The sequence below is a fragment of the Halichoerus grypus genome, chromosome 2, assembly GCF_964656455.1.
Source record: "Halichoerus grypus chromosome 2, mHalGry1.hap1.1, whole genome shotgun sequence".
NCBI lineage: Eukaryota > Metazoa > Chordata > Mammalia > Carnivora > Phocidae > Halichoerus > Halichoerus grypus.
Genome location: NC_135713.1, coordinates 177,630,539 through 177,643,814, shown reverse-complemented (window position 1 = coordinate 177,643,814; position 13,276 = coordinate 177,630,539). Strand labels below are relative to the sequence as shown.

At 59.2% G+C, this 13,276-nt stretch overlaps 1 protein-coding gene across 4 annotated transcripts in view; it reads right to left on the bottom strand.

The window, feature by feature from the left end:
* CUEDC1 (CUE domain containing 1) overlaps positions 1-13,276 on the bottom strand; it is an 81,745-nt gene that overhangs the window by 8,052 nt on the left and 60,417 nt on the right. For all 4 annotated transcript variants that reach the window (XM_078064854.1, XM_078064859.1, XM_078064841.1 and 1 more), the window contains exons 3-7: positions 12,232-12,855; positions 7,624-7,751; positions 2,604-2,730; positions 1,681-1,873; positions 397-483 (exon numbers count right to left, since the gene is read on the bottom strand). In XM_078064854.1, the coding sequence (XP_077920980.1) occupies positions 397-483; positions 1,681-1,873; positions 2,604-2,730; positions 7,624-7,751; positions 12,232-12,564 (868 nt within the window). In that variant the 5' untranslated portion in view covers positions 12,565-12,855. The remainder of the gene's footprint in view (positions 1-396; positions 484-1,680; positions 1,874-2,603; positions 2,731-7,623; positions 7,752-12,231; positions 12,856-13,276) is intronic.

Sequence of the window (13,276 nt, the reverse complement as noted above, 5' to 3'; positions counted from 1 at the left end):
ATTCCCCAGAAGACCATAAGCTCCCCCAGGGCAGAGATCAAGCCTTGGAAGTCTCTGAGTCCTTCCTGAGCCCACCCACCATGGGACATGTGTGCTGTGGCATGTCCCCTTCTTGCCCATGCTCCAGGCGCATTATGAGCAGTTCAGCCAGGCTTTAGCCAACCCCAAGGGGGCTCCAGCAGCTGCTGGATTGGCAAGAGTCCAGGTCTGCCAAGTGGAGGGGTCACATCAGTCGAAGGAGTGCGGTGGTGGGCTGGGTGGTGGGCTCAGACCCTGCCCCTCCAGCCTGTTTCCCCTCCCTATCCCCAAACTCCAAATATGCAAAGCACAAGGGGGGCGGGGGGCGGCATGAGCCTCTCTGCCCTCCAGGCCTCTCTCCCAGGAAGGCAAGGTTACCTGGGGCAGGAGAAGGAAAGCCAAAGTCGTTTCCCACAGCCACGCTGCTGCTGGATTTGGATTTCTGGGACTCGTATTTCAAACGATCTGGAAAAGGATCACATTCCTGTCAGGACAGTGAGCTCTCTCCCAGTGGCACCCTGGGCCGAGATGCAGGAGGCTGTTGGAGGCCAAGCCCCCAAATCTCACATGATGCACACAAAATATGTGCACACGTGTCTCCCAGCTCTCCAAGAACCAGCTGTACCATAGAAACTACGGCCTGACAGGCACCTGCAACGGTAGAACATCACACTTAGAAGGACCCTGAGAGATCACACAGTCCAATCCTTCATTTAAAAGGAAAGACCCTGGGGCGCCCGGGTGGCTCAGTCGGTTCAGCATCTGACTCTTTCCACTAGGGTCATGATCTCGGGGTTGTGGGATTGAGCCCCATGTCCGGGCTCCATGCTTGGCAGGGAGTCTGCTTGGTATTCTCTCCCTCTCCCTTTGTTCCCTCCCCTGCACTCTCTCTCTCTCAAATAAATAAATAATCTTTAAAAAATAAAATAAAATAAGGGGCGCCTGGGTGGCTCAGTCGGTTAAGCATCTGCCTTTGGCTCAGGTCATGATCTTAGGGTTCTGGGATCGAGCCCCATGTGGGGCTCCCTGCTCGGCGGGGAGTCTGCTTCTCCCTCTGCCCCTCCCCCCTGCTGCTGCTCATTCTCTCTGTGCTGCAGAGCTGGGGCCAGCCTTCTCCCTGCGCACCTTATTCTTCCCCAACTATACACCATCAGTCACATACACACACGTACACACTCCCACCGGGACCCTCACTGTATCCCCCCACCCAACACACTCCCACCCTGAAGGGGAAAGGCAGCCAGGCTGGGGAGTAAGGTCCCCAGCCAAAGACAACCGAAACTGCCACAACACCTGAGAGCCCCTGTCCTGACATCCTCTGCTCGGCGAGGCACCCATGGACCCAGCCCCAGACACGTCGGGACAAGGCCAGTGCCTGGCACACGGCAGATGTGCCGGGGCAAAGGAGAGGGCCCACGGAGGCACACGTGTCTTCCTCTGAGTCCCAGGGGAGGGACAAGGGTTGGCTGGTGACTCGTGTCCCCGCTGGCAGGATTCTGGGGTTCCCACAGGGTAACTTGGTGGGGGCCGTGTATCAACACGACCAAGGCCACGTTGGCCTCCAGCTCAGTGCCTCTTCTGAGCCCCAAGGCTGAAGCCGACTCCAGCTCCCTTCCCCAGCCACAAAGGAGTGGCCCAAGTGCCCCCCCCCCAGGGCACCACCTCTCTCCAGGGCCAGGAGGAAGTCCCGGTTGCGCTGCAGCTCCTTCATGAACTCCTCGTTCTGCAGGAAGAGCGCAATCCTCTCGTCCTCCAGGTACTGCTTCCAGCGGTTTTCCTGGTCCCGGGCGCCGGGTCCAGCCACAGGGGGCAGGCCTCCCTCTCCGCTCCTGGGCTTGGAGCCCCCGGGGTTACCCTGAGGAGGGGAGCAAGCGAGTTGACTGGCTGCTCACCAGGGCACGTGCTGCACAAACATCCCTGCATATCTGGGTGCACATATGTCCTTTCCCAGGATCCTCCAGCCGCGCCCTGGGGCCTGCACCTGCTATCGGGCTCTAGTGGTCAGCCTAAATGCAACTCAGCGGGCCAGAGCCCTCTCTGCTGGGGAAGCAGTAGGGCTTAAAAACGATGCTTCCTCCCCCTTGGACCACCCCAGCCCTCATCTACAACCTGAACAGTCCTGGAAAGTGATCTGCAAGCCGCGTAAAAGCTCGACTAGCGCCACATGGAGGCCCAAACTCAAAACTCTCCCTGTCCTAGCTGTCTCGGGGCGAGGCCCCCTTCCCGCAAGGGCCCCTCAGGCCCTGCCCACATCAGGGGGAGAAGCTGCCCCTGGCCCTATCCCATGGGAGGGCGGGGAGGCGGCCGGCCCCTCTGCCGTTGGCTGCCCCTGTGCCCGCCTCCCTCCAGCCTGGGGTGATGGCTCTAGCCACAGACTCCTCCAGGCTGTCCCCTTCCCTGGGTGGAACAGGAAACCTCCAGGCCCAGACAGGAAACGAGGCTTTCGGTTCAGCATTCTTTCCCTGCGAACCCAGGGCAACAGAAATAGCCCGGCCCGGGCTTCAACATCAGGAAGTAAAACGGGCTGGCACAAACTGGGGCCAAGCAGAGATGCCGCACAGGCAGCCGGAGGCTTCCCCCATTACCTGTATGCTGTCCAGCTGCTGGGGCAGGATGCGGAGAAAGTCCTCGGGGAGGTTGCCCAGCAGGGGTGGGTTCCAGTTACGATAGCGCCTCTGGCTCGACACGGGTCCAGAGCCCAGCACATCGATGCTGGGGGGTGAAAGGTAACAACGAAGAGGGAAAAGTCAGGCCCAAACTCAGGAGTCGCGGCCCATCACACCAGGATCCTGCTCAGAAGGGCATTTCTGCTCTGAAGCTTCCCGCGGCCTCCTCAGCCTCCAGGACAAAGGCCCAGCGCTCTCTCTCATCTTCCCGATCAGGCCTCTGCTAACCTCAGCCTCTGGCCGCAGGGCCCGGCTCCTCCAGCTCCAGGACAGTCACTGCTCTCTGGCTACCGCGGGCCCTCAAGGTCTCTAGGCCTAGACCCCTCAGTGTTCATGGCGCTCGAGCTGGCTGTCATGGGTTTACGTGCAGATGTTTACGAATGTCCTCTAAAGACAGCAGGCGTGTCCCTAGCGCCCAGCACAGTGCGAGCTCGCGGCTGCTGAGGAACAGGTGCGCTCCCCATGACCAGACCCAGCAGCCGCCAAGCCCGGCCTGCCCGAATGTTGGTTTGCTGGGGTGGGGGGACATGGGGATGGCGGGACCCCTACAGAGTAGAGCAGATCCAGGCTCTAGTTCCGGCTCAGTCACAGCCAGCAGGGTGGTCCTGGGCAAGACCCTGCTCCCCTCTGGGTCGGAGCTTCCTCATGGAATAACCGTCTCCCTGCCGAGGTGGGCGGGAGCCCCTCGTGAGGCTGTGTCTCGGGCACTGAAGGTGGGGATGGAAAGTTTCCTGTTGCAAGGGGTGCTCAGGAGCAGCTCTTCATAAGCAAGGTGCCTGGCCGGAGGTCCGTCGGCACAGGCAGAGGCCACCGGGGCAGGGGGGGGACAGGGACAGGAAGAGAAGTGGTGGCAGGAGCCCCCCCGACCCCCAGGCCCCCGCCCTGCCATCCGGGGCCAGGCCGGGAGCTCCCCACAGCGCCTCGGCGGCCTGCAGCGTGGCAACCGCAGGACACGTGTTCTGCTGAATCAGGGAAATGACACACACAGAAGGCAGCGGGGCCGGGGGCGGCGGGCCTGCCGCTCTCGCCTGGCTTTGATTTGTCTCCAGCTCCAGGAATCCCGCCCGCCCCCTCACTGGAGGGGAGCTTTTCCGGGCTGCCGCTGACTGTGGAAATAACTTCCTTTCCTTTTCTATTTTGGGCGGGTGGCCTGGCAGGGCGAGGGGGGGCGGGGGCGGCGGCAGACGGGGATAACAAGCTGCTAAGTGCACGGTGGGAGCCAGGGGAACCCGCCCGCCTCATCCACCCTCCCGGGGCACAGGTGAGGGAAGGCTCCAGAAGAGCCTGCATCGTAAACCCAACCGGGACTCTGTGAGTCCTAGGCAGATCTCTCTCCACATCACTCTGCCGCCTTCTGTCACTGTTGGAGGCTTCACTTCTCCCAAGGGCCGAAGGTGGGGGAGAGGGTGCCCCCTCTCTTAGGGACTCGGGGACCACCCGTGGTTGGCCCCAGCACAGAGAATTCCTCTCCAGGGTCTTCCCCTAGGACCCGGGTACCCACTCCAACTCAACCACACCTGGAGCCACCCGGGAAAGTGCGGAGGGAGAACCCCAGAGCTGCACTGGGACCCCTCTAGCCATTTGTTACTGAGCCCAAGAGGGGAGGGGGACAAGGAGCGGGGGACCCCTCCTCACCGTTTCCCTGGCGGCTGGGACCGTGGTCCCGAGGAAGGTCAGGCCCAGCCCCTCCCGGGCCCTGGCGCTGGCAAAGGCAGAGATGAGGTAAGCCGCAGCTGCAAGAGCCAGGGGGGCCCTGAGCCTAGGCGGCCCAGGCAACTCCATTGTGGTCGGAAAGGAATGTCAGAAATGAGCTGAGAGGCAAATAAAAAACTTCCAAGGCTGTAATTTCAACGGGAAAACGGCAGGTGGCCTGTGCTGAGGGGTAGCTCTGGGTCTCAGAGACCTCCTTCATTCCAGAAAGAGAGGGAAGGGCAGGCTAGAGGAGGGGAAGGAGAGAGAAGGCTGGGAGGCTCTCCTGGCCCACAGCCTGGGCACCAGGACCCCAAAACTAAAACTTCACGCCCCATCAGACCCCCAAGTTTACCCATGGCACATCAGACCCCAGAAGGATTTCAGACATGAACCTTCTAGGCAGGATTTTTGGTAAAGACTGGACACTGAGGCCCAGAGAGAGTCAGGCCCTGTCCAGGGACACACAGATCGTGCAGGCAAAACCTGGGCCCAGGGGTCCTGACTTTTCAGGCACTCACGCCTGGGGTCACCCTGGCTCTCTATTGTCTCAGCAGGGCAAGCTCCCAAACCCCACCCCATCTGCAGTCCCTGAGGTGGCAGAGGGGCCTGGCCCCCAGTGGCCAGGGATTCTAAAACACTAACCGGATCCTGTCACTCTCCAGCTTAAGCCTGCTGACTGCAGGATAAGGCCAAAGCTCCTCAGAGGACCCACAAGGCCCCCGTGATCAGCTCGCCTCTCCAGCCTCATGGCCATTCCATTTCCTGGAGTTCCCCAAAGCTCCTGGATGGTTCCCCCTCTTCTGCCTCCTGGCCTTTGCACACGCTGTTTCCATTGCCTGAAATGCCCTCCTGTCCTCTGCTTCACCAGGACACCGTGTGGACATGAGTTCTTCGTTCCTCTAGGCAGACTTTCTTGCCCCCAGTTCTATGCCTCCCCCAGCCTCTGATGTCCTCAGGGGGGCAGGGTAGTACTATATTCATCTCAGCATCACACACATCGTTCAGCACCCGCATACTGCAGGAGACTCAGTAAATGCTAGAAATGAATGTTCTGGATAGAGAGACTGAATGAGGCCCTGGAAATGGCCTACGAGTGGACCTGGCCTAGCAGGGCCATCCTGGGGCAAAGGGGCACATGCTCAGAGCCTGGCCCTGCTTCTTCTGAACACTGGCCTCTGAGGGAAGCTTCACCACTGGTCTCAATATTCCATGTTAGAGCTCAGAGGCCAGCTGCGCAGCCTGGGGTGGGAAGGAGCAGTCAACCACAGGTGACAGGTCTGATCCCTGCCTGGGACTATGCTAAGTGCTCCACGCATAGTGTCTCGTTGGATCCTCACAGCACAGCACTGCTGAGCTGGGGATTAGTATTCCCATTCCACAGGTGAGGGGAGCGAAGCTCAGAGAGGTTAAGTAGTGAGCCAGAGGTCACACAGCCAAGCACCTAAAGCATCAGAAGCTTGGCAGCTGAAAGAAGGGGGTAGAAGAGCACTTTTCTTTTTTCTGACTCTACAACTCAAGTTCTCTGTCCTGTATCCTCCCCAGGCCCAGCAAAGCCTTCATTGCCAGGTCAGGGCCCTGAATCTCAGGCCTCTTAAGCCTTGATCTAGAGCTGAGGTCACCCTGCCCCCAACGGTGGCTTCCATCCCCGAGCTGCACTGCGCCTGACCTCACAGCAGCTATACGCCCAGCCAGAGGGGCAGAGGGAGGATGGGGCCTGGGTACCCAGGCCAGGTTCACCCTGGGATTCTCTCTCTTATGGCCTCAGTTTTCCCTTCTGAAAAACAGGCAGAACCACTTTGCCTAGTAGACACTGGAGGTTTTGCAAAAGCATCTTGGAATATTAAAAAAAAAGTAATAATAAGTCAAAGGTAAACCACTTAGCTCTGGGCTCCATGACCCATGCCAGGCCGCAAGTCCTGCCAAGGCCTCACCCAGACCAACCGATGCCCTCCCTGCCTCCCACCCCACTGGAGCCTCCTGGTACCACCTGCAATAAAGGAAGGACCCCAGGTCTGCTCCTGTTCCCGACTTAAAACATTGTTCCCTCTGTCCTGCGACCTTCTAGGCCTCCATCAGCTCCCTGAGCTGCAATCGCAGAGAATTTTCTCATTAGGGAGGTGAGAGACACAGCAGCGAAGACATTGGTTTTGGAATCAGAATGGCCTGAGTTCACAGCTCAGCTCCATGGTGTTGGGAAAGTTATGAAACCTGGCTTAGGCTTAGTTTCCTCCTCTGTGAAATGGGGATGCTGACAGTGCTCTCATAAGCCGTTCGAGGATTAGAACGTGACAGTGTATACATAAAGAGCCTCACTGGTTCCCAGCACTTGGTAGCTGGTGGCTGGGGTCATTACCCCCTACCTGCACAGCAGAGGTCTCCACTACCACGGCCTGAGGTGCCCAAGACCCCCAGAAGGAAAGATCCACTGGGACTAGTCCCCTGTCCCATCATCTCCCCCCAACTCCTCAGCACCCCAGCGCTGAGCCATTCGAAGGAACTGCAGCTCTAGGACAGAGATGCCCGGGCTCCAGCAATCCCATTACAAACAGGAAGCACAGGAAAGCGCCTCAGAGACTGTGGGACCCGGCTGTCAAGTGGCTTCGTGTGAACCCTCCAGATTACAGAGCCTCTCACCTGGAAGAAGTCTCCCAGGACCCTGCAGTCTAGTCCTCTGCCTCCACTTATCAAACTATCCCGGAAAAAAAGACTTACTTGCTCCCATTGCCTAAAAATCCCCGCAACATCCCTAGACCAGGGATGGCAAATAGGTATCCATCCCGTCAGTTACTGCTGACTGTCTGGGAGCTGCTGCGTGGAAGGGGACTCTGAGGTTCTGTCTCCACTGAGCGGGAAAGAGCCCAGTGGTCAATTAGCAATGCGTGCCATGGGCTCAGCGGGGGAAGTGTCTACACACTCCCTGTGTTCACTTCTCCCACTTGCACGGGCCTTGACTGTGAGATCCCAGAAGGCAGCGCCACGCCTTATGTAACTCCGTGTCCCATTTCATGTTCCGCGCAGCACCTAGCCTAGAGTAGCAATTCAGCGAATGTTTGCCCTGGTGATCCTTCCCATGTGGAAGTTCTCCTTGGTATCTAGCTACAGTGTCTCTTGCTGCAGTAGAAGCCTGTTCTTGCTAGAATAATATCCTGAGGGGTCCAGCCAAGTTTTCCACGGCGTTTGTACTCAACCCCAGCCCCTGATCCCTTTCCCCCACCGCCCTGCGCTCCGAGAGGAGTCGGGTTCTCACCGGGGAGGTGGTGTGGGGGGAGCCAGAGGGTAAGGCCTGTCGAACATGTGCATGTGATAGGCTGGCGGGGAGTAGACAGGTGGGGGTTCTTCATCAGAGCTGTCAGGCTCCAAAGTCCTTTCCAAGATCTAGAGCAGAAACAACAACAAAAAAAGACATGTTAACAATCCTTCTCTGAATTTAAATAACATTCAGACGAAAGCCAGGGGGGCAAGGGTGCGTCGTAAGGGAACGCTGCGTCGCTGCGGGAGTGTAAACGGATAGGGCCACCACTTTGCCAAACTGTTTGGTTTTCTGTAAAGCTGAACGCATGGCTGCCTCTCACCCTACAGTTCCAACATACTCAATGGGCATGAAAGCACACGTCCCCAAAAGAATGTTCAGAGCAGCATTATCCATCCGAGCAAGGTTTAAAAACAGGCCAAACAAATCACGGGGCTAGAAGTCAGAGCAGGAGGACCTCTGTGGGGGTGCAGCAGGCCGGGACGAGACACCAGGGGGATTCCAGGCTCTGTGGGTGTTTCCTGACCCTGGGTGCCGGGGCAACTTCGTTGAGCCGCACACGTATGGTTCGCGTAGTTTTCGGGACATGGGTTATTTCTGATAAATAACTTCAACATCATTCGTACTCTCTCTCAAAGTACCTCCACGTCAATGATCTCACCCGAAGTCAAACAACTTGGCAAGGTAGGATAGAGTTCGTTACTCCCATTTTATAGATAAGGAAACTGAGGCCCAGGCTAAGTGACATGGCAAAGCTGTATGCTCTCTTTAGAACTGAGTCTTCAACTTGGACATGGTCTCCACAGCAAGGATCCGTCCTTCAAGCACAATGCCCACACGCCCTGGTTGGATTCTTAGGGCGGACAGTGGCAAGGGGAGTACCCAGGATGCCTCTCCCTCCTGGATGATTCTCTTCATCCAGAAGCCAGATAGAGGGGCAGGGAAAAGCCAAGGGCTGGGCAAGGCCCAGAGTTCCTGCTCCGTGGACTGACCTGGATCCTTCCCCAGGGATCCACAGAGGAGTCTGGGGCAGGAGGCAGGAGGTGACCATCAACCAGGAGATCCCAGGTCGGACACACCCCAGCTGGCCTACACCTTAGCTTCCTGCTCCCTGTCCTCTGCTCCCCACTTCTGTTCCATCTCTTCCAAGACCAAAGAACAAGGGAAGGGCTCAGAGGCTGTCAGTGGGCCCCAGAGTCCCCAGGCCCTGCATCTTAACCCCGAGTGAGTTTGCAGAAGTCACGCTAAACTGCTTCTGCAAGCCTGGGCGGGGCCGGGTGGCACGGGCACCTGTCCGCCCTGAGCCCACCCCGCCCGGGCACCCAGGGTCTCGCAGGGACACCCTGGCAGGTGGGCAGGTGGGCGGCACACACACAAGTGCGTACATGCTCTCACACACACTGCCACACTTTGTGCATACACAGCCAGCCCGACCCGAGGAGGCCTCCCGCCCTGGAATGCACTAACGTTCTTTCCTTTCAGGCGGAAAGTATTTAAACAGATGCTTTTGCAGAAAAAGAAGAATGTAGCTGCCTTGTGGGCCACTGCTCTGCTTAGCCCAAATTTCCACAAGAAAAAAAAGAAAGAGAGAGAGAGAGGGAACACTGCAAGCTCCAGTCTAGCTCACTGGGGAACGTCGGGTGCCTGGCACAGGACAGGGGCTCAGCAACTACCTGGCGCACCCAGAGAACAGTGTTGCTTCTGCTCCCAGCCCGCACTCCCTGCCCCTCAGACCCTGCTGCTCTGAGGGACAGGGTTCCCGGCTGGGGCCTTGAGGCCAACTTCTCCTTCAGGGGCTGGTGTGAGGGACACGGGTGAGGAGGGGAGAGTTGGATTCTTAGGACGAAGGAAGCTGCTTGAGGTTTCCTAGGCCGCGGCCTGTAGCCTCCCGCCTCCAGACTCAGGGAGATCAGGCCTCTGTGCGGCTGCCCCAGGAGGCCCCCCTCCCCTCACGGCCGCTCCTGCTCCTCAGAGCAGCCTCCTGGGGCTGCAAGAACCAGACGTTCATCAGAAGCTCCTGGAGCAGAATGAGGAACCGCCAAGGAGGCAGGCAGCAGGCCAGGCACGCTCCAGAAAGGCTGATCCCGAGCCTCCAGGGAGAGTAACCCCAGCCGTGTTCCTGGCCCCCCTCGGCCTCTTTCCCCACAACCCCGCCAGCCACACTGAGGTTGTTCTTCGGGCTGTAAGGGCGCTGAAGTCTTCGGCTCTGTGGCCCTGCGGCTTCACTCAGCGTGGGTGATGGATGCCTGCCAGGTGCTCCGGGGACCAGGGTCCAGGCCACTGATCTGACAGGAGCTATTTCTCTGTGGCAAGGATGCCCCTCGGGCCAGCCCGCCATCCATCAGCCGCCAGCGAGGGGGCTTTTTCCAGTCAGCAGTTAGTGTCATTCCAGCTGCTCATAAATCTTCTGAAGCACTTCCCGCTGCCTCAGGAACTGCCTGCCGATGCGCCAGGCAGAGCCCCAAAGGTGGGCGTCTGGGGCAACAGCCACGGAGGGATGCTGAGAAGGGGCTCGATTTGGAAAGCAAGAGTCTCAGAAAAACAGGAGCACGCCCAGTGCAGGCCTATCAAGGGGATGGTGAAGACGCGTGGAGATTCACAGGCCCGCGGGTGCCATGGACAAAGGAGGAAAGATTATTCTACCCTACCTGCCAGACTGCAGAATCAACGAGACCGCAGAAAGGGTCAGAATATGCAGAATACTTTCCTTCCAGCTCACACTTAAAGGATGTATTTGCCTCTCTCTCTGTCAAATAAATACATAAATTTAAAAAAAAGGGGGGGGGGGGTGCCTGGGTGGCTCAGTTGGTTAAGCATCTGCCTTCAGCTCAGGTCATGATCCCAGGGTCCTGGGGTCGAGCCCCACATCGGGCTCCCTGCTCAGCAGAGATTCTGCTTCTCCCTCTCCCTCTGCCTGCTGCTCTGCCTACTTGTGCTCTCGCTCTCTCTCTCTCTCAAATAAATAAATTAATTTAAAAAAAAAAAGGATGTATTTGCAAACACACACTCACACACACACACACTCACACACACACACACACACACTCACCCCTCCTTCCCACAGAGAGGATCTGGGTTTTCTGAGACCCCTTCCACTGGCTAATCCAGGCCGTTCAAAGGAGCAGTCTCCCAAAGAAAGAGACTAAAGAAACCTGTGCAAAGACCGGAACAACACTTATTCACTCAGCGAGCGTTCCCTGGGTGCCTGTTACGTGCCAGGACTGTCCTGGGTGCTGCAGGTGACACGGGGAGGAGGCAGATGTCATCGCCCATGGGGCTTCTCCTCCACCTGGAGGGAGAAATCGCAGGCAGCACCAACTAAAGGAAGAAGGGCCAGCGGCCTCGCCCTGCAGAAGGACTCGGGCTGACAGGGTCTTGGATGCCTGCAGGGCGGGGTGGACCAGGAATCTGCGGGCTTATCTGGGTCTAGGTTTTCTCTGTCAACGAGGGTAATAATAATAATGATGCCGCCTCACAAAGCGCATGAGGACTGCAAGGACGGATACATCTGAAGCCTGTAGGATGGTGCCTGGCACAGGATGGGACTCAGCGAAGAGCAGAGTTAAATGCCATCTGCTGGGCCCTTCCGTCCTGTCCCTGGCCACATGTCCCACCACATGTACCTTCTCGCTGCCCTGCAGGCAGTGACCCGATCACAGAAAGACTCTGTGCGCCCCTTCTGCACCCAGCACGGCAGGTCCTGCGGAGACCGGGGCTCACACATTTACTGGACTCTTGGAGGGGCCAGGTGGGCCCTGAGGCAGCAGGGTGGTCCCTTCTCCCCCAGTGACCTCGCTGAGAAAGGAGGGACCTGCTCGGGACTGCCTGCTGCCGCCTCCATCATGCCTTGGTCAGAGGAATTTAACTAGTATGTCGGAGGTCCCTCCTCTTTGGTGGCTCCCCATGCTCTCTCTCCACGGCCTGGCCTTCTCAAGTTCCCCGTCTCTGCCACTCCAGAGGTCCTGACAGATGGTCCCGCTGCGGGCTCCCTAAGTGACCCGTGCTCTGTCTCACCTCTGAGCCTTTGCAGGAGCGCTTCCCTCCGCCTGCACACCCTGTCCCTCACTCCCCACTCTTTCTTTGGGCCTCAACTTGGCTATCCCTTTCTCTGGGAAGCCATCCTCCTCTCCTGCTCCCACTTCTCCCACCATAAGCATTTACCGCTCTCCCAGCTCCCACTGCCTGAGTCTTGTGAGCTCTGTGCCCGCAGAAACCCGGTCTGACTTGGCCACGGTGGACACCCAGAAGTGCAAAAGGAGCCTTTCCAGGAAAATACAGGCTAGAGGGCCCCAGCCTGGAACTGGACTTCGGTATGTTGGAGTAGGGCCCGAGTGTCTGCATTTTTAACAAGCTCCTCAATTCTGATGGCCCCTGAGCGGGGTCTAGTACCATGCCTGGCACACCACCGAGTAGGTGCGCCGTGTTTGTTGAATGACTGCATGATTTCTGCCCATAAAAGGCCACTGACCGGCTTGGGTCCGGGGTTCCTACGAGAAAGGGGCTACCGGCGAGTTAGAAGTCAGACAGGTCTAACAACCCAAGTCCTCTAAGAGGTTCAGTCAGCGTCGGGCCTCCCGGTGAATGATGGGGGGGGCGCGCCCCTACCTCCGGGGGGATGCTGTCCTCCGAGTCGGAGCTGTCCTCATAGACGCTGCCGCCACCGCCCTCCAGGTTCATCTGCAGCAGCTGGTCGATGGTGGCGTCCACGGCGCCGCTGTTGGCGCGCAGCACGCACTCGATGATGTCGTAATCCATGTTGGGGAACATGGTCTTGAAGTCGTCCATGGCCTGGTTGAACTCGAGGCGGCGCACCTGGCGGGCGGGCCGGCTGTTGTTGAGCTCCTGCGAGGCGGCCCCGGCCCCGGCCCCGCGCGCCCCCGCCGAGCCGCCCCCGCCGCCGCCCCCGCCGCTGCTGCTCCGGCGGAACAGGCTGGTCATCTTGCCGAGCCGCTGGGGGAGAATGTTTGCGGCCGGCGCCGAGCCCCTGCCCCCGGATCCCTGCGCCGTGGCCGCTCGCTCGGTGGGCTCGGGAGACTCCCTCCCGCGGCTCCCGCTCCCCTGGGCGGCCGGGCGGGGGCGGGGGCGGGGCGCGCGGGGTCGCCGGGTCGGGAGGCTAGGGCGCGGGGCCACCGGCGGCCCTCGGGGAGCGGCCCTCGCGGGGCGGCGGCATCCGGGCCTGGGCCTCTGGTCATCCACACCCCCGGGGCATCCTGGGGCCGGCGGTCCCACCTGAAACAGAGGGAGGCAGAGTCAGGGGCGGGATGCCAGGGGCATGAGAGAACCCGAATGCACGGGAGAACCGCTTCCTTGTGCTTTCTCTCCGGCTGCGACAGTCACACAGCCAGGGTTCTGTGCTAGCACAGGACTGCTACCTGCTAGGCAGGGCTTACTCCGGGCCGGGTCCTCGGTGTGCTGGGTGGGCGGACTCCTGACACCGCTATGAGGTAGGTGCTAGTATCCCCATTTCGCAGGTAGGAAAACTGAGGCATAGATGTGGAGGAATTAGGATTTGAACCCAGGACTATGGCCACTGGTCTCAGCCACTACTCCTACTGCCCAGGAGCCCTGACCACCTGAGGCAGGAGGGGCTCTGTACAGGCCCCAGCCTGCCCTCTGGTCTCCAGCCCACCCCAGTCTCGGCTTCCCACAT